This window comes from Dermacentor silvarum, chromosome 1 (genome assembly GCF_013339745.2).
Source record: "Dermacentor silvarum isolate Dsil-2018 chromosome 1, BIME_Dsil_1.4, whole genome shotgun sequence".
Classification (NCBI taxonomy): Eukaryota; Metazoa; Arthropoda; class Arachnida; order Ixodida; family Ixodidae; genus Dermacentor; species Dermacentor silvarum.
The window spans coordinates 229,286,603-229,312,390 of NC_051154.1; the positions used below are offsets into that span (position 1 = coordinate 229,286,603).

The 25,788-nt window shown below is 44.4% G+C and overlaps 1 protein-coding gene across 1 annotated transcript in view; it reads left to right on the forward strand.

Annotated features, from left to right (window-relative positions):
* LOC119436878 (cytochrome P450 4V2) overlaps nucleotides 1-25,788 on the forward strand; it is a 121,815-nt gene that overhangs the window by 75,780 nt on the left and 20,247 nt on the right. Inside the window, exons 4-6 of the mRNA XM_037703901.2 lie at nucleotides 17,871-18,058; nucleotides 19,430-19,499; nucleotides 24,772-24,898. Coding sequence (XP_037559829.1) covers nucleotides 17,871-18,058; nucleotides 19,430-19,499; nucleotides 24,772-24,898 — 385 coding nt within the window. The remainder of the gene's footprint in view (nucleotides 1-17,870; nucleotides 18,059-19,429; nucleotides 19,500-24,771; nucleotides 24,899-25,788) is intronic.

Here is a 25,788-nt window from a genome sequence, read left to right on the forward strand (position 1 = left end):
TAGTTTAATTATAAATCCATTGCAATGAACAAGGAGAACAACGTTTTGATTACGCAGTCTTCCTTTCTTAAAGGGGACTATATATAAAGAAAGGGACTCATCAGTTAATGCTGGTAAAGTAGTCTTTCAATCCTTTACTTTATTAACCTGGCAGAAAAGACTGAATCCACAAAGCTCTTCGTTCCTAAGTGCTCTTTGATATTGGCTTCGCGCCTTCTCTAATAATATGGATAGCGTCGAGATTGGCTGGAATTTGCTCTTACGAACAATTTTATCGTAAGAACTTTTTGTGAATAAGATACGATTATTACAGCCGAAAATGGAGGCCAAGCTTCCCCTTTTCGAATTTCACGGCAAGACCTCAGGGCCAGTATGTCAGCGAGACGTCATGGATCTCTTATCTCGCATACGGCCCGTTATGGTGCAGTAATTTTCTCCAAACTTGTTACGTGGAGCTCTTTCTTGATTTTAATGGTAATCTACTTTGCATTTAAACACAACCACAGTAGAGGCTGTTAAAAACTACGACGACATGGCGAGAAAACTCCAACGCGACGTCGCCACGTTGAAGCCGCGTGTATTTCATTTACCAAGCCCCCTATAAGGCAAGAGTTGTCATTTTTCTATTGAAGAAGCGTAAAACGCTATTGAAGAAGCGTTTAACAAATCAGCTTAATTTTATACTGTCCAAAGATAGGACAAAATTAGGATGCATATACGACAGGATATCTATTTTATATTTAAAACTTCGTCCCTTACGACATTTCAAAAAGCGACGTCGTACATACAGGACACTAGTCAGATTGGGTGTGATTTCGAAGAGCATATATTAATGGGCGTGGCCGACATGTTATTCAATAGACCTCATGCAAAAGTGCCGCCGTGTGTTGGCGGCGCGGTGCAACTAGCTTGCGGACGCCATGTTGGACGATTTCTCTGGCTGCGAGAGAGCCCGCTGCGGCCATCACATAGGAGTAACTTTTGCGAGTAAAGGCGGCATGGGTTACGTAGTTCCGTGTTTAAATTATACAAATGAACCATTATATTGAAGCAACAGTAGAGACAGAATTCAAGCACCCCTTGAGGTAACGTTGCGGCTGCACTTCATGAACCGCACTCAATTATTAGCAATAGAGGAGTCGCAACCAGTCCCGTCCAGCCTAGCCGTATTAAAATATATGTATATCTCAATTACCTTTAATTATATGTGACAAACATGACGACATTACCGGTCTTTCATGATAGGAAACAGCTGACTTTTTCCTTGCTTTCCAATCGCAGTAATTTTGTTTCAAGCAAGTCTCGCTTTTTTTTTTCATTTCTGCAGTAGAAATCGTCGAGTGTCTTAACATTCAGTTAATAAAATATACTGCGCTTGCGTTAAAAACACTACTCCCTACGCCCCTCTCAGAAACAAAGAAAAAAAAAACGAGCTGCTTTCAGGCGCAGGCTAAATAATGGAGGATATATAAAACAGACTCTAAGCTTCTGGGGCAAATTGGCACGTATGCATATAAACAAACGAACTTTAACGAACATTAAATGTGGTTGGCGCTGGTGCTACAAGTAACTTTCTGGCATTCGATGTATAACTGATGATGGCATGAGACCGATACATACAAAACATGAGAAAAGGCATATAGTAAGGCGCCATGGGGAAACGACAAAAAGCAATGTTTAAATCAGGGACAATTCTCAAGCATACGACTTCTGTAAAAATATAATCCGCTTAACCCAACGATAACCTTACGTGTGTACAACCGAGTGTCTGAATTCACGTTTGCCGCCCTTTCAAGTTACAGGTAACGAGATATGAATAACTTATAAGATGCCCACCTTGCCCATTTCGAGTAGAGTATTCTTCCATGAATTTAAATTCTGGGTTTTTAAGTGCCAAAACCCCGATCTGATCGTGAGGCACTTTCCATAAATGTACTTTGCAATATAACACATTGAGCTTGATTTAGATGCTGAGTTAGCACGCAGGACGCGCCGTAACCTGCTCTCACCGCGGCGCTCATTGCAGTTCGCATTTTTATGCACCACTGAACATGCTTCGAGTCTTAGGATTGCGCTGCTCGAGACAGAGGGAAAAGGTAGACCTGCCCTGGACATTCGAAGATATCCCATGCAACTTAAGTGTACCACGATTGCCGTCAAAGAGCTCCACTCCCTCTGCAGAAGCCAAGTCACTAGTTCTGCCAAGTCACACGACTTACCTGGATTACCTACAAGTATACACAGATAGCTCTGTCAAAGTAGACGAAGACCGCTGCGCAGCTGCATTCTATATTCACACTCTGACATATACTTGGTCTGGCCGTCTGGACTGTATAACCTCGTCGACAGTTGTGGAAGGCGTGGCAATAGCTGCTGCTCTGCGCAAACTAATGACTTTGCCTCCGCAGAATGTTGCTCTCCTTACGGACTCAAGGCCGCGTTGCCACAGCTCTACCGTGGTTTACCGTCCATCAAGTTCCCGCGCAAATCCCTAGCCCTCGTGAAAGAACTTGTCAACAAAGGCTTGAAAGTAAAGTTTCAGTGGATTCCCTCCCCCATAGGTATTGCCGGCAACGAGAAAGCTGATGCTCTTGCATACACAACGCTCGGTCATCTTCCCAAAGTCAAGGCCCCACATAGTAATCAAGTTAAAAATCTGGCATTTAAAATCACTTTGAGTGACTTTGGGTTCCCCCACATATGCCCTGCGTAACCAACAGATTTAGTCGAGAGGAAGCCTCACTTCTATATCGAATAATGACAGCATCTGCTCGAACACCAGCATGGTTATTTAAGACGGGGCGTATCGATTCTCCGAACTGTACGGTAAGTGACGAGACAGGAGAAATTGAACACTTTCTGTGGTGGTGCCCGAAATTCCAAGATAAGAGGGACGCTCTCCTGGAGAATCTGCAAAATAAGGACCTTCCGCATGAGTGCGTGCAACACCTTGTGTTCACGCCTCCTTATCGCATTCTTAAGAGAGACTCTTTTGCTGGACATGTGGTGAAAGACTGTAGTGGTATTGTAAGAGACGCTCAGGTGGAGCAATTGGCGGCCTTGATCGCCAGGCTAAACCTGCCTGTTGCTACAACCCAACACCACTACCACCATCATTCCAGTGGCTCCTCTTAACCATGGTGGATTTACGCTAGGCTGCCGATGGATGGCAGAAGTTTTTGAATAAGATCGATAGAGACTAACGTAATCAAGAATTCGTGTGGGTCACATAAACTGTTTTGTTCCTTTTTGTTTGGAGGGAGGATATTCCTTGCTCATAATCATCATCAGCAGCCTATCTGTATGTCCAATCCAGGACGAAGTCCTCTCCCTGCGATCTCCAATTACCCCTGTCTTGCGCTAGCTGATCCCAATTTTCACCGGCAAATTTTCTAATTCCATACCTAGTTTTCTGCCGTCCACGACTGCGCTTCCGTTCTCTTGGCACACATTCTGTAACTCTAATGATCCACCGGTTATCTACCCTACGCATTACATGGCCTGCCCAGCTCCATTTCTTTCTTTTACTGTCAACTAGAACCTCCGTTTTATGCCCGTCTGCTCTCTGATTCACACCGCTCTCTTCCTGTCTCTTAACGTTACGCCTAACATTTTTCGTTTCATCGCTCATTGTGCGGCCCTTAACTTGTTCTCCAGCTTCTTTGTTAACCTCCAAGTTTCTGCCCCATATGTTAGCATCGGTAGAATGCAATGATTGTACACTTTTATTTCCAGCGAACGTGGTAAGCTCCCAGTCAGGATTTGGCAATGCCTGCCGTATGCACTACAACCCATTTTTATTATTCTGTAAATTTTATTCTCACCATCCGGATCCCCTGTGAGTAGTTGACCTAGATAAACGTACTCCTTTACAGACTCCAGAGGCTGACTGGCGATCCTGAATTCTTGTTCTCTTGCCAGGCTGTTGAACATTATTTTTGTCTTATGCATATTAATCTTCAATCCCACTCTTGCACTTTCTCGGTTAAGGTCCTCAATCGTTTGTTGTAATTCGTCCCCAGTGTTGCTGAACAGGGCAATGTCTTTTGCAAACCGAATGTTGCTGAGATATTCGCCGTTGATCCTCACTTCTAAGCCTTCCCAGTCTAATGGCTTGAATACTTCATTTCTTTAAACAAAGCTTCACAAAGGCTGACGATTATTTTTAACCCAACTAATACTCGTGATGACGTGCCCTCATCCATCTAGATCTTCCACCTGAAAGTCCCACTGCGGCCGTAACTGATGAGAGAATCAGTTATCATTACACCACCAGCATGAACCTTTCGCCGGACAGCATTTTTATGGCTGAAGCAGTAGGCAAAGTTTTCCAGTGCAGTAATGAGCCATCAGTGAGCCACCAGCATAATGTCCAATATTCTGTAGAAAGAGAACGCAAGCGCGATGTGAATGAGTTTTCCTAGCACACATTTCTGCGGCCCGCCATTCGATGAAAAACAACCCAGACTACAATCGGATGCATTCGAAAAACTTTTCGCCGATGAAGTGGCCACCTTTCTTTTGCATAGATTCAGATTCAGATTCAGATTTTATTAGTTCCAAAAAAGTTGTTACAACATCAGTAATATACAGACAAGGGTCCCAAAGTGAAAGAACTGTAGTGGGACCCTTGGTAAATAATACAACGTGGTGATTCTATACACAGCAAATGAACGCTATTATCAAACAACGTCGACAGATTAAATACATTATTTGACAATTCAAATAGCTACTATGCACAGTAAAACAATCACTGCTTACGCGATACATGATATAAGAGAAAGTGCTTTGATGCGCCTTTCCTAGACGGATAAATACCGTTGAAACCGTATTGATTTAAGTGGTTTTAAAAGCTTGGCTGCCAGCTTTCGATTACCGAGTTGATTGTGGTTCTGAGATAATCGTCTATCACTGCAAGCGCTACAGAACTGTTTCAGTCGCATATAAAGCTCACGCTGTGGAGTTATTATTATTATTGGATATGAAAACACACATACAGTGCATAGAGAGCGAAATAGGGAAAGAGAAAGCTAGCAACTGCCATCGATAGGGGCACAAATCCTGCCTACGCAAACAACTGGTAATAAGACACTCGAGAGAAAGCAATTCAAGTGTCGTGGTAAAAAGTCAAAATCTTTTACAATCGCAAGGTTACAATCACTTACACGGGTAAAGTAGAGGGGCAAGATCAAAACATTGCCGTATACTGCACTGTCATATAAAGGCGAGAAGTGGTGTTCTTCCCTAGTTACTTTACTTTTTTGGTGTGTATGTGCGTGCGTGCGTGCATGCGTGCGTGCGTGCGTGCGTGCGTGCGTGCGTCTATGTCAACAATGCGTTCCAGCTGTGCAAGGTGAAAGTCTTAATTAAAGCTGACTTGTGCGCTTTTCAAAGGCTTCTAGTAGTCTCATACCAGAAGGCTTATGGCTATAACTCATTGCATGGAAAGTGTCGACATTCTTTGTTGCAAGCAGAAAATTGATTTGGCTCCTTCGAGAACATCTAGGCTGCGCAGTATAATAAACTGTTTATTGCCACTGCCATAAAAAAACTACCATGTATTGTAAGAAATTTGACATGAGAGTTAGTGTGAAATGTTTTATATTTTATTACACCTGATAAAGACTACATTTGCCTAGTGTCCTATATGTAGGATGGTTCAATAACGGCAGTTGCAACAAAACTTTCCATCAAGAAACTGCTGATACTATATACTAAAACCTCTGAGAGGCCTTTATACAAAAAATATTTTAAAAAGTCCAACTTACCAAACTTCAAGCATATATGTGTTAATAATTCAGCTTAACTTAATTAATATTAAACCCTTGAAACATATTCTGGAGTAGCATGTCAGGCGATTAGCTAGGCTAACATCTCCAGCATCACATTAAAACATGTCTCTCTCTCTCTCTCTCTCTCTCTCTCTCTCTCTCTCCTTTAAACATATTGACATGCTATTTTGATATAGACGTGGATCATACCTGCGAAATGTGTGCCGATTATGCTGACTGCATCATTTAGAGTCCACACTTTCAAGTCACAGGGATAGCATGCCGAGGAAAGATACATGTTTGAGAAAAATGCTTAGCCTTTGTACCCGCACTGCTGATATACTTGCGCTTTGTTACACAGGTGTTACGTTTAAAACAAGATCTCGAATTCACAAAGCTTTTTGTTGTCGTTGACTGGCCGCGACCCATAATAATATGTTCATCATTGGGATTGGCCGGTGTCTGTTCTTAGGAACTGCCCGAGTGTAGAAAATGCTCTGTGAATTAGCTGAAACAGGGCAAAGTCTGGTTAACCTCCCTGCCTTTCCTTCGTCCCTTCTCTCTCTCTCTCTCTCTCTCTCTCTGTGAATACGGGCGCACATCAGAGAGCCAGGCTAAGATTGGAGCACTATGTGACATGTAACTTACTGAAAGATCCTACGGTGTGTGCGCAGAATTTCTCGTTCAGCGATAGCAGACGTGACTCAAAACAAGAGTGAGATTCTTTGCATTTCACTTGCTCAGCACTCTTTTAATGCAAATAGCATTCTTGGCATTGTCAGACCAGCTTTCTTTCCGGCTGTCTGTCTGTCTGTCTATCTATCTATCTATCTATCTATCTATCTATCTATCTATCTATCTATCTATCTATCTATCTATCTATCTATCTATCTATCTATCTAGCTAGCTAGCTAGCTATCTATCTATCTAACAAAAATTATGGGTTGGTCCAAAAGATAGTGCAGTCTGAAAGTGCTGACCGTTCCCGTGGGTATGTTCCCGTGGGTATGTGCCACTGGACATACGCGGACTTCGAGGCGGCGCCACTAGATGACCCATCGTGTCCAGAGAGAAGCATGAGAGAGGTGCACGCCTTATACATGACACTTTTCGGCTATTCGCATACTTGGATAGGGATCGTAGATGAGTTCTGCCATTTGTTTTGTTTGTTTGTAGAATCAGGCAACTGCCGTTTAAATCACCTCTATTATAGCGAACACGTTCTCCAATTACTTATAACACACCAGTTGTAATGACTGTGCCAGTGTAATTACGTTTAGCTGCGTCAGTTTAACCGACTATAAGCTTATAACCCAGCGTTTTTTTCTTTCATGCAACATTTGCTTCAAAGTACTGATAGTGTATATGCATAAACACGTCATCACTATTCTTTCCTCGACGAGTATCATAAATTGTCTTCGTCCCGGCTTTTTTTTTTTTAATGCGTAAAATTTAGGAGATGTTGGCGCCTTTAGGCGGCGCCGGCTATTCCTTTTCACATGGTACAAATATATGGTAAATAGTAACGCGCGTACTTGTTTGTCTTTATCCGGTGACCACGTTAACAATAACAAACCAGCACTGAATACAAGAAAGGCAACATGTACGAAAAACCCAAACAGCCAGGTGACGTAAAAGCACTGAAACAGTTCACCCCGCAAATCACATAAAATGAATTTGAGCATAAGATCAACTCACATAAATGTAAAAGAGGCCACTCGCAAAATAGGTCACATAAAGCACACTAAAACTCAAATTCAGCTCCCATACAATAGAGACCGATCACATCAGAGGTCACACACGGCACACTATAACGTAAAATCAGCTCTCTTACACTAAATACAGAAAGCACAAAGTCAGGTCACGAAAATCTTAATGAATTTCGGCACAGAAAGGAATATAAAGTGCAATCAATAATTTCGAACAATATTACTCCCAGAAATCTCTGTGGGGCACTCGCCTTTTTAATATATATGTTGGTCATGGGCCTATATGCTTAAGGGCCTGCGGTCTATTGCCATTAAGGGGCGTATCCAGATGGCGTCTTTCAATAACATGTCTTCGCCGTTCTAGCAATAGATTATGTATGTCTTCATCCCCGTGGCCACAAATGCATTGCGGACTATCAGCGGGAGACATTTTATACAGAAAATGTTTTGTAAACGCGGTACCAAGCCTCAAGCGGCAAACTAGTTTTTCAAAAAAGATCTGCTGGCATTTGACGTGCGTGAAATACGAAATTCAAGGGAAGGGTCAATGGTAACTAATGCGGAAGATTTTGAATTTCCATCAAAACATGTTGCCACCATGGTCCTATGTACTGTGACATCGCTGAGTGCATGCAGTGCATGAGCATAAAGAGTATACGTGACAAGAAAGTTGTGACCTTTGTCGTGGATAAACATGAACATTGCATAAGATCAAAGTAAAGACATTTATACGCCGCATAACCGTTAGCTGTAAACCATTTCCGCTTATTCATGTTATTTCTATCGTGTCCGTTGGATCTGCAAATCTTCTGTTACTATTAACATTCTATTTTTTGGCTTTGAAAATTTTGCTGCCGCCCGTATTCACGATGGCATGACACGGGCGCGCAGCAGCAGCGTGGGCGTCAGCAGACACTTCCAACGCTGCGGAGTCTTCTTCTCGCTCACCGACGCATCTGCTCTCGCCTTTGGCCACTCGCTCACGCAACAAAACTGATGGTGTGCTGCACTGCCCATTGTTCCCAGACCCCGCGCTTGCCGCGTGGTGGCCGCATCTCGTTCAGCTATTCAAAGCACGCGCTGTGCAACGCTGTCCAAGCGAGGCACTTTGTCAACAGATTCTGACACTCGCACAACAGTTTCAGATATTTAAAAAAATTATGGGGCTTTACGTGCCATAACCACGATCTGATTATGAGGCACGCCGTAGTGGGGGACTCCGGAATAATTTGGACCACCTGGGGTTCTTTAACGTGCACCTAAACCTAGGTACACAGGTATTTTCGCATTTCGCCCCCATCGAAATGCAGCCGCCGTGGCCGGGATGCGACCCCGCGACCTCGTGCCTAGCAGCTAGCCCAACACCATAGCCACTAAGCAACCACGGCGGGTTTGAGAGATGATGATAAAGTCCTTTTAGATGTGCTGCGGAAATGGACGCGCCTTACGTGTGAGGAAACAAACGCTTGTCTGTCTTTAGGCTAATATCGAAATGCATGAACGAATTAGAGCAGTGACGATGACGAGAGATGCGGTGCTGCTGCCACAACGACAGCCCGAAATTCCTGCAACCACCGTCAAATGCCGTCACTGCAACGCGGATACTGTACGGCACCTATAGCATTCTACACCTGCTCTAGACCTTTCCCGGCAGAGTATTTTGAGCTCCGCCGAGACTCTCACACGCGAGAGCGAAAGGAGAGGGCGAGGAGGAGAGGCACCGAGCGCCGTCGAGGGGCTTTCATTCTCTTTTGTTTTCAGTTATTTTCATTTAATGCAATTTGTTTTTACTTTGTACTGGGTATGCATGCGCTCGAACTTAAATTTTATTCGCTTTTTTTTAGTTCAATTTGGCGCTAAGGGGGACATCACATCATTCAGCATTTGGGTCTTTTTCATCTTTACGTGTTAATGAGTATTTCTGAGTAACTTTTGTTAGTAATGGTGCCTTAGTCTATGTATAAGTAAAATGTAGTGGTGGTAGGCACGTGCTTCCAACCTCTCCAACTGATCCCCAGAACTACAACTATCGTATCACCCTGCCTTACAGGTATCATCTGTCAGCGGTTAAAGAACTGACTGAGCAAGCAAGAGTCGGAGAGGTGGAATGAAGTCTGGAAAAACATTACAATCAACTTGGGGGCCGAAGCCTAAAAGCTTTTGGTTCGTAATAGATGTACATCATTGACGGGCCGCGTTCGCTAAAAAATATGTTCGCTGTCGCGATCGGTAGGCATTTGTCTTTACGACCCGCTCTAGCGTACGAGTTGTTTCTTGAGTATACGGGCCTTGGACCAGCTTCCTTGAACGATAACTCGTCAGTTTCTGGCACAAACAGAAGCGTTTACGCAAGGGTTTCCGACTTCTTATCGCTAATTTTAGTAATCGTCAAAACGCCGGCCGCATGGCGAACGATAATGATTACGCCGCTTAACCCAGGTCCTTGAGGCGGCTTTCGCGCAGCAGGTGGGCTTCGGTGACCGTCGTTGAGATACAAACCTCAGAAATGGTGCCACGATGCACCCCAGCGGCGACAGCGTCTGTCCGTGTAAACTGCGTAGCTTTCCGAAGGTTCCACGTCATTGGCATCACGCTTAATAACTTGCTCCGCTCTTCTAGATTCTGCTGCCGTAAGAACCGGAATCCAAAGTCCGTATTCACAAAAAAGAGTTATTGCGCTGTAACTACTTGCATAGGAACAGATGCTGGCCAATCATCAAGTTGTGCATGTTATTTCCGAGTGCAGCCTGCCAATGGCAATCACCTCTTACACACGAAGAGCTTAGTGAATTTGGCCCCGGAAAAACAAAGCTTTCTTTTTGTGCGAACTGTCTTTCATTGGAAGGCTGTTTTCGTTAATAATGCGTTCGTTTGGTTAGAGCCTGTTCTTACGAACTGCTCTAGCGTATAAGAACTGCGGCCGAAATCGCAAAGCTTCTCGTTTGTAGTAACCGTTTGCCATTGACCTGCAGCCTTCGCTAATATGTTCATCAAGATGACCTGGCACCTGCTCTAACGAGCGGAGGTTCCAGCATAAGAACCTTTTTTTTTTTTTTTTACGAATACGGACCCAGGCTTTGTGAACTCGGACCAGGTTAGCGCAGAGCGCGACCCCCGTTCAGATGTCTTCATGCCCCGCTTCTCCATCGACGAAACTCCTGAAATCGTTGGTGCAGGTTGTGCCTGTTTGTTTCGACGTTTCGAGGAAAGCAGCGCTAAAATATGGGACAAAAACTGAGCCAGCGCCACTGTCGTCTTTCTATCACTCCTTAGTGCCGTGTTTCATCGTCTGCCTTGCACAGCAAGGAATCGCAGTTATTGGCGGTGGAAGCTCTTGCGTATATACGTCACATCATGAGAGCTCTCCTAGAAGGATCCAAGTGAGAACGGTGGTGTTGCATTTTTTTTTTTTTTGTCTTCTTGGCGGGAACTTATGCGTCTGTCTGTCACGCGCAACATGTCATCTACATGTGTTCAACTACGAAACGCGAAATCACCAAGCTTCGTGTCTGCCTTCTATCTCTCTCTTTCACTTCCCCTTCCCATCTGCAAAGTAGCAAACTGGATAGTCTAGTTAACCTCCCTGCCTTTCCTGCCTTCTTTCATTTCTTCATGCATTCTCTCTCTCTCACCAAGCTACTGGTCGATAGCACCGCGCCAACATGCGCGAGAAAAAAAAAAGAGAAACGTAACTCAAGGGAATTGGGATGCAGCCGACCGGGACGGACGGGGCAGACGAAAACTTGTTTGATTCCAATTTTCTGTGAGCCATTCCCTGAAATTTCACGCCGATGGAAATAATATACCGCAGAGCTGTACATTCTTTGGCTGACTCGTTGCTTCCACGCATCATACTCAGGGATTATGGACACTTAGATGGAACTTGACCACTCCACCATCACGCGGCGCGTCTTAAGCTTTAAAATTCGAATTTTCCACGATGGCGCAAGCATGTGTCGTGCGGTGATTAAAGGACACAAGAAAAATGCAGAAATTAGAACTGAAAACTCTCTACCAGAAAAAGGCGGAAGAATGAATTCCAATCTGCACTAAAGCGTGGAATGAATGAGATTTCATTAGACTAATTATGGACAACGAGGACAAAATGCCAAGAAAGTATGGTTAAAATGGTTAGAAAAGTCGTGCGGGACAAGAAAATCGCAGAAAGTTGGCAGCATGCATAGCAGAATGAATTTGATTTACAAGGACAACGGAGATAGAACCTACAATAAATGTTACCGTTCGAGTACAGTGTCATCGGTAATATACAGGCCGGCCGGGATAACGCAACGATTCTATTCCAATGGCTATTCTTTCTCGCTCTTCGTCAGTGGTCCAAGCGGCGCTCCGCCCACGTTATCACCGGGATCGCCCAGCCATGAAGTGTAGATGATAAGAAAGGAACTGGAATCGAGTGAAAGAAATGTTTACGTTACACTCTAAAATACGTTTGCATCCTTTAGGGCTTATCTTGTACCCCAAAGCAATAATCGTCAACTAGCTTGCGTGCCTTTCCCTTTTTTAACGCTGTGCGCCCGGTACTTCCAGGTCACGAACGACATGCGCATTATCGGCGCGATGTATACTATAGCATTCCTAACAGGAAAGTAGCGAGCACAGAGTTTTCAGTGAAAGAGGCTATAGAGCTTTCATGAAAAGAGGGTATAGAGACAAGTTAGGCCATTTTTCATGTAAATGAGATGATGTGGCATTGGAGCAGCATCTTTCCTGTCTAATGTACGGGGTTGAAATTGTTTTGCTAGAGAAAAGTCAGGTAGATGTTCAGGTCTTTCATGCATGCATGGAGAGGAGGGTGAAGCTCCGGAATTTAAGTTTGGTGTAATGAAATCAGGCTTCGCGGTGTTTAATGATGCGACTGGTCAGCCCGTGACAATACAAGGAACTGAAATACCGGGGGGTATTTAGTACAAACGCTAGGAGTATGGACCAAAGACAGAAACGGGTACTTAAAAAAAAGCCCCCCCCCCCCTTTAGTATTTCCTTCACTTAGTACCCACGTCCGAACCCGTTTTAGCGGGTTTTAAATGTTAATCTTTATTCGCTGAGTCATTGTCATTTTTGATTAGTCATGCTCATGACTATGGCTTCTACCACCACCCTTTAGTGTTTGCTTCACTTAGTACCCACCTCCAAACCCATTTTAGCGGTTTTTGAATGTTAATGTTTATTCGCTGAGTCATTGTCATTTTCGATTAGTCGTGCTCATGACTATGGCTTCTACCACCACCCTTTAGTGTTTGCTTCACTTAGTACCCACCTCCGAACCCATTTTAGCGGTTTTTGAATGTTAATCTTTATTCGCTGAGTCATTGTCATTTTTGATGAGTCATGCTCATGACTATGGCTTCTACCACCACCCTTTAGTGTTTGCTTCACTTAGTACCCACCTCCGAACCCATTTTAGCGGTTTTTGAATGTTAATCTTTATTCGCTGAGTCATTGTCATTTTTGATGAGTCATGCTCATGACTATGGCTTCTACCACCACCCTTTAGTGTTTCCTTTACTTAGTACCCACCTCCGAACCCATTTTAGCGGTTTTTGAATGTTAATCTTTATTCGCTGAGTCATTGTCATTTTTGATGAGTCATGCTCATGACTATGGCTTCTACCACCACCGTTTAGTGTTTGCTTCACTTAGTACCCACCTCCGAACCCATTTTAGCGGTTTTTGAATGTTAATCTTTATTCGCTGAGTCATTGTCATTTTTGATGAGTCATGCTCATGACTATGGCTTCTACCACCACCCTTTAGTGTTTGCTTCACTTAGTACCCACCTCCGAACCCATTTTAGCGGTTTTTGAATGTTAATCTTTATTCGCTGAGTCATTGTCATTTTTGATGAGTCATGCTCATGACTATGGCTTCTACCACCACCCTTTAGTGTTTCCTTTACTTAGTACCCACCTCCGAACCCATTTTAGCGGTTTTTGAATGTTAATCTTTATTCGCTGAGTCATTGTCATTTTTGATGAGTCATGCTCATGACTATGGCTTCTACCACCACCGTTTAGTGTTTGCTTCACTTAGTACCCACCTCCGAACCCATTTTAGCGGTTTTTGAATGTTAATCTTTATTCGCTGAGTCATTGTCATTTTTGATGAGTCATGCTCATGACTATGGCTTCTACCACCACCCTTTAGTGTTTGCTTCACTTAGTACCCACCTCCGAACCCATTTTAGCGGTTTTTGAATGTTAATCTTTATTCGCTGAGTCATTGTCATTTTTGATGAGTCATGCTCATGACTATGGCTTCTACCACCACCCTTTAGTGTTTTCTTTACTTAGTACCCACGTCGGAACCCATCTCAGTGCTTTTTGAATTATTGTTTTTTCGCTGGGTCATTGTGATTTTAGGCGGCTGTTTCATGACCTACATGACACGCATGTCATGACATTCATGTCACGACCTATCATTTATATTAGTCATACACTGTTGTCATACTATGCCAATTTTGGTACCGACCAAGTTAACGAAACGTCCATGAGAGCACCAAGACGTAGGGAGCTGTTTCATCACCTACATGACACACATGTCACGATATTCATGTCATGACCGATTATTTACGTTCTTCATACACTCTTATTATAGTATGCCAATTTTTATAAATACCAAGTTAACGATACGACCATGAAAGCACCAAGACGTAGGCGGCTAGATAGATAGATAGATAGATAGATAGATAGATAGATAGATAGATAGATAGATAGATAGATAGATAGATAGATAGATAGATAGATAGATAGATAGATAGATAGATAGATAGATAGATAGATAGATAGATAGATACTGTCAAAGTGGCAAATGTACGCCAAGAAATGCTTCGCATTTAAAAATAACGTCAAGAAATATTAAAAAATAAAGGCAAGTGAAACGCGGCCTTAATGAAACGAAGAGTGCTATGGAGGCACCACAAATAGGACGCAGTACTAGGTGTATATGTAAAGACGTTATGGTTCCTGGGCCTACCTTATGGGAACTCGTTACTATGCTTAAAATTTGAAGTACAGCCGGGACCGAAGAATAAAAATTTGTCGCAGTTTCACCCGAAAGGCGAAGCTTCAATTGCGATAGCAAATTAGTAGAGAGTTATACGGCGTAAGGATAGTAGTTTTATCAGCTGTATAAACTTGGACATGAAGCAGCACCAGCAACGCGCAGAACTGTTGTCGACCCCGTCGGCGTTTTTCCCGCGTTCGCACCGAACGCGCGCGGCGTCGATGACTGTTGCCGGTGCCTCTGGCAACAGTCAGCTCGGAGGTTTTCGACGAGATCAGAATGGGACACTCGTCGAGCAGCGTCGGAAATCTTAACCACCTTCTCGCCTCGCAACGTTTGTATATAAATACGCAATTGGTGCCGCAGCTTAACGTCGCCTCCCCTCCCTCCCTCCCGCCCTCCCCCCCCCCCCCCCAGCCTTTCGCGTGGCGGAAGAAGTCGCGTTTGCTCTCTATATATGGTGATTTTAAAGGAGGAAGGAGACGCTTAATTCTGCAGCCCTTCAGGGAGCACGGTGCAGAACGCGCGTTTGCTCTCCGACCTGCGTTCGCTCCCCGTGAAAGCGCGCGTCCCTCTCGCGCTTTCACTCGCACATGCGCTCGCCGACTCACCGCGTTGAAAACCCGCTTGGCCACTTAGACGCTCCGCTGTCGGTGTGAACGTGCCTTTACAGCGTCCGGAGCGCGGTGACGATTTCATCGCCGTTGACGTCATACGGAACCTCACGGCGACGGCAACGGCGCCGACGACGCCGACGGCAGAAATCCGCTTTGGAGTGTTCATATAATCGCTATCGCAATAATAAAAGGACTGTTGTAAGACTAGCACCATAGGTGCGCGTTGAAAAAAGACAAGTGACGCAGTACAAGTAGGTGTGGGCTGGGCGTCTTCCGAAGTGTGGGATACTCGGAGCAAAACCTGCTTCGAAAGATAACTAGGTAATATAGACTAAAATAGATGAGCGTCTAGGTTACACTCGGTGAGATTATGTAAATAGTTCAGAGAGGGTAAAGATAACCAATAATAAATAAGCTAACGTGGAGGAAAGCCGTATAAGGCTGACCAGTCCAAAACGAAAAGTCGGAACAAATGCCGAAGCAGTATACTGGATAGACGGGATGGAGAGCCAGCCAACTGTTGTGTCTATGAAATGTAACGATTGAATTGGATAATGACGGCACGCGATTGGAACCGACACATGCTTTACTGAATCCGCCATTGCTGCGCTTTCAGGGTTGCGAACTGCATATATAGATTCGGTTCGATAAAGCGGCTATGTAACAGTATTCACGCTACGTAGTTGCGAACTGGCTTTGGACTACTTGGCTAGATATAGCAACAGAGACACTACATTAACTAGTAAAATATGTTGAATAATAAAACAATAACTTCCCAAGGGAAAAACTTAAAATTCAAGTGGCAGTGCCCTATTGTTTGAAGCGAGATCAGGGTGTCTAAGAACGCGGTGTTCTAGGAGAAAATTTTCAGAGGATGATTCGTGCGTAGAGTGTGGAAATGGTGCAGAAACCATTAATTATGCTCCTTTAGGAATGTGGCAGTATCCCTCCAGGGACAAATGTTAAAGTAGCTGGCCTGCCCGCGGGCCTTGGGTTTTAAGGACCAATGGGGAAAACGTAAATTATTCTGGGCATGGGAGCCTAGTTAGAGACGGCTGGAAGATTGCGGACGCAAATAAATGGTAAAAATGCAACGAAGAAAACGTACTCTTTTCATTGATGTAGCTTAGTGTTTAGAACTATTTAAATATTTAGACCCTAGTAAAATTAAAAGAACTAGCTTGCGGGCATGTGCCATCACGCCGCTTCAAAGGAAATGCTCATACAGTCATCATCATCATCCTCCTCATCATCATCATCATCATAATCCATCTCTGTGGCTAATAATGAAACGAACTATTTCAGCACACGATTTTTTTATCACCGATTTTGATATCCGTTCGTTAAAACCACTCGGCCCCGACCCCGACTCACTCAAGGTGGTAAGTGTTTTCAGTCGCTAAAAACAGCACCTTTAATTTAGTATGTGGGGCTAGGATATATTTTTTCTGGACATTTTTGGATGCTCGTTTCTGTCATTTAGTTATGCGCGAAAGACGGCGCCTCCGATAGAAACCGTGCCAGTTTACAACTCACGGTCGCTTTAGGGCCACTGGTTGTTCATAACCTTAATTCACCGACTTGCGGTGCAAAGAATTATCCCCTTTCTCAATTTTGCTGATGTGTTGCTATAGTGTATGCTCTTTACGATCGAATGGAATTTCGGTGGCTCTATTGCAGTGCGGTAAACTGAAAAGATTCCTCGAAAGCATCTCCGAAATAGAGGATGCTGCCATCAAAGTCTTGTCTGCCGATTGTCGTGTCTACCGCTCCCATCAAAGCACGATTTGTTGAATCCCGCACTATAGCTTTGAGAGCACCAGCTGTGTTGTAACCAACGGAGGTTCGGCTGCTTTTATATATTCACTGCACACATCTCCGTCCAGCGCAAGCCGTGTATGTTCAGCTGTATTCCTCATACGAATGTACGCAGAATACAGCTGAGTAGGGCACTGGTTTGGGCGAGTTGGTATCTGTATAGTCTATGCATGATGGCAGCATTTGTGCACAAACTGGGACATAATAACTCGTGAAAAAAAAAACACCAATGCTTGTCTGTGTCTGGTGCGTGTTATAGTCTCCTAGTTTGTGCGCAAAACCTGCCCTCATTGATTGCAGAATACAGGCTCTGCTGCATCTTGCGCGCCCTCAACAATGCAAATCACTGAACAGAGCAGGTGATGGTAATGTTACTACAGGCGAGGCTTGCCTGGCAGACTGATCCAGCAATTTGCTCCGCCTGAGAGTCTCTTTCTGTGCCACGACGATCTGTCAGCATGAGTTCATCAGTTCAGACTCTAGCAGAAATGTGAGAAGAATGCGCAAGAACTTCTTGGGCCTTATTCCCGGTACCTAAAGTCTTTCAAAGATTATTTTGCATGTGGGCATCGCTGAAGACGAAGCTGGCCAAGCCACGTATTGTTTTCTTTTATTTTAGTTGTACTTTCCCTTGATAATTTGTTATTTCTTCTCCAGCAGTCATCAAGCATCACGGCATGCCTGGTGCCTGATTTTTGTTGTTGTTCTTCACCTTAGTGCTTGTGGCGCATACCCATTGCGGGGAATTGGCCATGAATCAGGTGGTTAAATTAAGCGGATAAAAACAATCAGCATACCCTATAACACCTTCTTCTTCTTCTTGATTTTTTTCTTGCGTGTTTGGCTTTTAGTTCTAGTGATAATACAGCCCTACTACCACTGACAGATAGGAAGAAGATCCCACACATTTTTTTTTTTTTTTACTTTTGCAGTTCCGGCTCCAAGTGGAAGTCGCGGCGGAAGATGCTGACGCCGGCGTTCCACTTTCGCATACTCGAAGACTTCCTACCTATCATGAACGAGCAAGGGGAAATCTTCGCGCAGGCGCTGCAGCAGCAGACGCACTGTGTAATCGACATCACCAAGTTCGTCACTGCCTGCACTCTCGACATCATTTGCGGTACGCTCGCCGTGAGAAAGGAATTTTTGTGAAAAAAAAAAATCAAAGTGTTGAGAATGACTGATGCGTCTGCGTGGATGGGGGGTGCACTGAAACGGACATAATTTTCTGCTCGTTTAACTGGTAGGCTGGAACAAATTTAACTGGTAGGCTGGATCAGACATGCCGCAACAACGGTGGGCTAAATGAGGCGTATTCCTGCCGCACATCACGCACTTTCATTATAAGGCCCTAATGCCAGACTTCCCGCAGTGCGTGACGTGTAACGTTCCAATAATGCGCCTAAAGCCGCTATATTCTCTTTGCACAGAACGTCCACGAATGCCGCTTCAATGTGTCATGATCTGCATCTCGAGTAGTAACAGTAAAAACGTCTTTGTACCGAGCGTATGAGCGCAAGGTCGGCGAGATGATTGTGTAAAAATATTGCCAGGCTCATCTGCTCACAGCAGGCACAGGCCTTCCAAGATGTAAGAGCGTGCGATCCGAGGTGCCGTTCAGCCATGTTTGCAGGCCGTTTTGATCTTGCATGCTGACTTTAGCTTGTTGCGGCATGACGATGTCTCATGCTTGCAGTAGCTGAGCGAGTCCACAGCAAGTGTGGTATGTCCACGGGTTCATTATCGTGATGGTAGAGGGGGCCGCCAATGGTAGATTTGTTGGGTTCACCGATACTGCTGTTTCGCTTGTTACACTTTTCCGCGACGTAATGTGTTAGGGCAACACTCGAACGAGCTACGGGACATTTTCGGTCCGTGTGGAAATACCGCTCATGCGATACGCGCAACGCAGGCGCTTTTTGCGGCAATCTAGTCACAACAAGACATTGTAGGTGGTTCTCAGTGCGAATGGCATGTTAGAGTCGGATGTATGCGTGTGTTCTTTTTGCGGGCATTGTTTCGTCTTTCACTCTACATCTGGAGTACCATGCCAGGCCTGCGGCCAGGCTTCTCCAGTTTTCATAAACCACATCGCTCTGTCTCTCTAAGCGAGAAAATAGTCTCAAATTTAAGCAATTAAGAAAAATAAGTTGCACTGAAACTGAAATTCCTCATAATAATTTGGTGATTTCACAATGTGAAATCAGTTTGACAGGCGACCTCTACAACGTTCCCCAGTTTCAATGGTGAATGGTTATTTCAACCCTTCTACCGTGTTACCCTGCCGCATTTGTGCTTCATATGCATGAAGCCATTCCGCCACCAGCTAATTTTCTGTCACTGCTTAGTCATCCATTTTGGGCAGCTTCTCTCGCTTTCAAGGTAAACATGCCCGCTGGGCGTGTGCTCGCTGCATCCGCATTCTCGGGTAAACATTCTAACTCGCGCTCCTCCTAATGCGTCGCTTCACGTTCATGCGACTCTTTCCCAGAGACTGCCATGGGAGTCAAGGTGAATGCGCAGACGAACCCGACTTCTACGTACGTGAGCAACATCTACAGGTGAGATGCCATCCTGCCTGAAAAATGCTCGCGGTGCTAACATTCTGCACAGCTGATGAGCGGGAAAGGGCTGCCGATGTCTGTCGCTTTCCGGAAATATGAAAATGTGCGTAGACACTTTACAGATAGTAGTTTGACGAACGCCAAAGAGACTGCGCCATCGGCTTTAACACCATCGCTTGCCTTTTTTTTTTTTTTTTTAGGGATTCTGAATACCTGAGTAACGGCAAGGAGCAAGCCGCAACGAGCGTCGTTTGATAACAGGTTTAGGTATAGGCGAACACAGCGAGCTTGTATTTCGCAGTGTGGCATGTTACGCAGAAAAAAAAAAGTATGTGCTGACACAAACCGGTTTGTGCGGACGGAACGCCAACCATTGAAAGCGCGTGTGCATGCGTTGTGCATACATGGTCTTTGAGTTGATGCAGTTTGTGATGAACATCACTTCGAAAGTAGAAATGAATTGTTATCCACCACGGATGAATTGGTTCTACTAAAATCAATTACTGATCGCTAAAAAGTTATTTTTAGCTCCGATGTGCATGCGTTGCGGGTAGTTACGATCGAGTGTGAGTGAGCAACGAATGATAGGCTGGCCTTTCGTACGTTTTCACGTTGCCCCACTGCCGTGTTGCTTTAGGTTATGCACGTGCTCGTTGTGATGAAGTAATAGGAAGACACGCCTAGTCAGAGCTCACAGATGCACGCAACCATTGTGGACCGTGCCAATAGTGATGATGATAAACTGAAAAGTTTTCCTCCTTAATCATAAAAATTGCGGAAACAAGCACAATACTTTAGCACAAGACAAGAAAAGCGCCGTCCTATCTACTTCACTGCCTTATAGTCACGGCTTACGCAATTTTAATGTCTAAATATGAACTTGCTAGTCCAGCAGGGTGCTGAAAATTACCTGGTAACGTAAGCATGCATTCCAGATTACGTTATGGAAAGTACAGCAATTCAAAAGTTTTGTTTCACTCTAAACAAATTTCGTCAAAAGCAAGGCAAGAAAAAAAAAGAACCTCTAGCAACTGCGGTTTCACCAAAGCACAAGACGCAGAAAGTCCCGAGCAAGAAAACAGTTTGCGTGGCGGTCATGGTTTCGCTGCCAAAATCTGCACAACCTATAAAAACAGCCTGTGTACAGGATGGTACACCACTTAGAACCACCAAGTGTTAGAAACAGAGAGGGGGGGGGGGGGGGATATTAACTTTATCGAATGCGAATCGAATACGAATAATATAGTATCGAATATGGAATAGAATACGAATAATATAGTATCGAATATGGAATAGAATATCGAATAGTCAAAGCCTAAGGCATATATTTGCTGCACGAATATTTTTTCGGTATAATTAGGTACCTCGCCTGTACTGACTAGCGCAAATAAGACAGCGAGCTATTAGAAACAAAGCATCAGTTTTAAACCCGAGATCAGTAATTGTCACAAGAAAACAAACTGCTTGAATAGCTTATCAACAACCTTTGAGCCTCGTTGCAAACACTCTTTCCAAGAAAGAATGGCTCCTGTATAACGAGCTTTTAAAAAAACGCTGAATATAACGGTTGCCGAAGAAAAGATCAGAAGTTCTGGAAAACGAAAAAAAAAATGGCTGCTTGTGTTCCGTAGACATGTAAAAATTCCCGTTGCAAGGAAAACATCACAAGTTGTACCGTAAAAGGGAGAACTGCTACATGACAGTGCCAATAAAGGCACCAACCTATCGTTTCATTACATATAAAAAAGGGTGGCTACATGACTATAGAGTACCAAGAACGCTAAACGACAGACTACAACCGAAAATCACAAGTTGACATATAGGCTTCCGCCAGGAAACTGAAAACAAAGCTTGCATTACCCGTTTTGTTTCTGCATTGCTTCTAAAACTTTAACCGTTGTCCCACTTCTTGTAATTTGCAATACTTTATTTAGCAGACGGAGAACAGTAATCAAACTTAAAAATTCGGTTGTTGCGAAATATTTGGTTCGTTTCAAATATTCGAAAATACTAATTAGTTTACTTTCGAATATGAATAGTTAGCGTGTAGTGTTCGATTAGTATTCGATACTTCGAATATTCGCCTGCCCCTAGTTAGAAACAATCGAATCCATCAGTGATGGGAATGACCCTACGATCAAAAGATATCGATATAATGTAACCCTCAGGAACTCTCCACTTGCACTGAATTATTATGCTAAATTGGTATTCACGTGACGGTTTTGTCCTGGGGAGCATTGGCGTAACGTCAGGAAGGAATGAGGATTATTTTAGTGCACTTCTTTTGCCCTAGCTGCACGAATTCAGGGAGAATGTAAGTATTACTCGACGAACTTATCTGGATGTGCTGTCGACATCATAGTTCATCATGCGCCGCAAAGGTTGCAATCTACAGAACATAACCACGAGAATTTTATATGCGATGATAGCCGACGTGGCCCCTTACGCAAGTCGCCTTCATCCCACGAGAACATTGCTTTTCTCGCTGACCGACGCTGACCGCCGCGCTCCACCTGCGAACACCACCTCTGCCGCGCACGCCTCAGCAACCTTTGGGGCTATGCTGTGCACACCCGACGATAACGTAGTAGTAATACTGACGGTATCGATGAAAGGTGTCTAATGTATCCTCGTATTTCTCAAAGTAAGTGTCTCTGCCATCATTCAGCTGAGCTTCTTCACACTAACTTCTCATTTGTACCTATTCGTACGTAAAAGATGGAATAACAGTCGATTTAATCAAAGATGGTGGGAATAGTATGCTTGAAAAGCTTGCAGGCTTTTATGTGCAATGTCTCACGACTTCAAGTGTACCAGAAAGCTGAAAGGATGCTAACATTATAGTAATCCATAGGAAGGGGGACATTAAACAATTGAAAAATTATAAGCCCATTAGCTTGCTTTCAGTATTGTATAAAACATTCACCAAGATGATTTCCAATAGAATCAGGGCAACACTTGACTTCAGTCAACCAAGAGAACAGGCTGACTTCAGGAAGAGGATCATATCCGTGTCATCAATCAGGTAATCGAGAAACCCGCGGAGTACAACCAGCCTCTCTCCATAGCTTTCATAGATTATTTTGCATTGGATTCAAAGAGATACCAGCAGTCATGGAGTCATTTCGTAATCAAGGAGTACAGGAAGCGTACGTGAATATCTTGGCAAATATCTACAAAGACTCCACAGCTACCTTAATCCTCGACAAGAAAAGTGGGAAAATATTTATCAAAAAAATTTAAGGACACTGTAAATTCCAAAGTGTGTTCGGCGAAAGCCTGTGCCCATTCGACTGACTACCGCCGCAGGCGCATTCGCTCATTCTTCTTCTGGCGTTTGGTATCGGGGGAATCCACATTCTTGGGGCGATTCTCCGAACCGCTTGCCGTGGAATCATCACCGGGCCGTTTGCGAGCCATCCGACTAACTCGACTGCTGCAACGAGATGTCTGACGAAGGAGAGTTGCCCCTACATGTCCTCTCCAGTTTGCCACTTTTGTGGAGCACGGGGCACCCTCACCACATGGTAGGGGGCTGTACAGAATCACCCCTTAGAGAATCACCCAATCCATACCACACACCTGAGCTTTGGGAGAGTGCCCTAGCCGGCTCCACCCTCGCAAGCCAGCGCCAGCTGGTAGCGAGGGCCATGGACGCGGTGAAAGTTAAGGTTTTTTGGAAAGGGGAGACCACTCCGAAGACAACTCTTAAAATATTCTCTCAATAAAAAAGTTTATTCTCTCTCTCTTGCCGCGCGCGCCGCTGTGCCATCGATTGCTGAGAGAGTGTAAGCGGGAGAGGCCACAGCTGTGGCGGCACAACTGTTGCTATGCGCTGTTGTGCCATCACGTGATTGCTGAGAGAATGTGAGGGGGAGAGGCCACAGCTGGCACCATTCCAGGGCACGGACGGACGGAGGGTCGGAGGCCGCGAGTAAGAGCCCTTAAAGGCTTTCGCCTTAAATGTGGTCACGCAATGAGACACAATCTCTCCAATGCTATTCACTACATTCTTACAAGAAGTATTCACGCTATTACACTGGGAAGAATTAGGAGTGAGGATCAATGGCGAATATCTCAACAACCTCTGGTTTGCAGATGACATTGTCCTCTTCATCAACGCTGGGGAGGAATTGCAACAATTGATTGAGGACCTTAACCGAGAAAGTGTAAGAGTGGGGTTGAAGATTAATATGCAGAAGACAAAGGGAATGCTCAATAGCCTGGCAAGGAAACAAGAATTCAGGATTGCCAGTCATCCTCTAGAGTCTGTGCAGGAGTGCGTTTATCTAGGTCGATTATTCACAGGGGACCCTGATCATGGGGTAGAGCGCATACGGCAGGTATTACCAAATCCTGACTGGGAGCTTACAGTGGTCGTTGAAAAAAAAAAGCATACAATCGTTGCATTTTACCGGTAGCAACATATAGAGCAGAAAGTTGGAGGTTAACAAAGAAGCTTGAGAACAAGGGCCGTGAAAATACGGATGGAACGAGAAATGCAAGTCCCTACGTTAAGAGACAGGAAGAGAGAGGTGTGGATCAGAGAGCAAACGGGGATAGCTAATATTCTAGTTCACATCAAGAGGGAGAAAATGGATCTGGGTAGGCCATGTTGTGCATAGGGCACATAACCTATGGACCATTAGAGTTACACAATGGGTTCCAGGGGAAGGGAAGTGCAGTCGAGGACGGCAGAAAATTAGGTGGGGTGATGAAATGAAAAAAGTTGCAGGTGCAACTTGGAATGCGCTAGCGCAAGAAAGGGGTAATCGGAGATCGCTGGGAGAGGCCTTCGTCCTGCAGTGGACATAAAAATAGTCTGATGATGATGATAAAAGAAAGCCAAACGCTGCATGCGCCAGAATTCGACGTGACATCTGTCCAAACACTCGGGATGTGCCTTATGGCCCAACTCTTCTACCACCATTAAGTGGTAGTAACGTCGTGGCGCATTAATTTCTCATTAGAGCACTCCTAAGAGTGAGTTATGATGATTGCAGTTTATCCTTTGCGTGAATATCACTTATCGCATACACAGGTAAACAATACTAGTCGTTGAAATACGCTTTTCACGCAAAGTTATTAGGGCTGTTGCAGGCTTAAGCAAAGCTTCACGCAGTATATCACTCGCTACGTGTAACCCATATCATGCCAGGAACAATGCGATGTTAGCCGTAGCGATGGTTATTGTTGAGCGGGGACATGGTGGTGTATGCCCTAGCTTTCAACTGGCGCCTTTCGTGTCGCATGGTGGCGCCACCTGGAGAGTGGGCAGCAACTTCATCAACCGTGCCGTGCGGCCGTGGCTGTGGCTGGACTCTCTTTACCGGCTAACGAGCAACGGACGCCTCTACCACCACGACATAAGCGCCATCCACACATTCACCAAAAAGGTAGGCGTGCTTCTTTGTCCGGTGTGGCACATGCTCGGTCAAACCACAAATAGTTTTGTCAATGTTCAGATTCATTCTCCAATTCTTGCACCCTAAAGGTACATTATCGAGGCTAGAATTCAGCTTTAGCAAGTCACTTTGACAAGTGCGCAAAACGCTTCTGCGGACGTAACGTGCCGCGTTCACACGGGCATTCGTCACTTCCTTTTCAAGATGCCAAGCTGCAGGGAGGATTGACATTAGCGAGACTCAATTTGTGAAAGAGCAAGTTCCATCTTCTAGTTTTATGACCTATTGCAATGGAGGGAAGATAAAGGAGGCACGGTGGAAGGCAGGTAGCTTGATAGAAAAAATAGCTTGCACCCTAATAAAGATTGCCATCTCTTTACGAAGAAACCCTTCTTTTAATCTATGGTTTCTCTTCCATTTGATGATAGAACTAATAAGTGCATTTTAAAAGGTGTATTTGAGTAATAACGGTATTGTCTCACTCCAGTCAATTTCCCTTTGTTTATAAGTAATTATGCGCTGGCAACGTCGATGCACAAGCCTTTATGAGCACTTCAAGACTGCCTGGAAGCACGATGTGCAATAGATAACAGCCAATAGCTAACACTAGCGTACGTACCAATTGTGAGGCGGTCATTAGAATGTTCTACTTAAAAAGGCGCTACCACCATGCACGGACGACAATGGACAATGGTGTAGCCGCGTTAGCGAACAAAAGACTCTCTGTTTCGTTGCAATTAGAGAACGTAAACGGCGCAAAGTAACAGCGCTTTGTTAACGTTGTTGCGTGCTTCGTTTCGAATGTTATTTTGAAAGAGTTAAGTTCTAGCCTCTGTTAGGGTGTATTAAAATATTGCACACAGAGGGTGTCATAGTAAGTC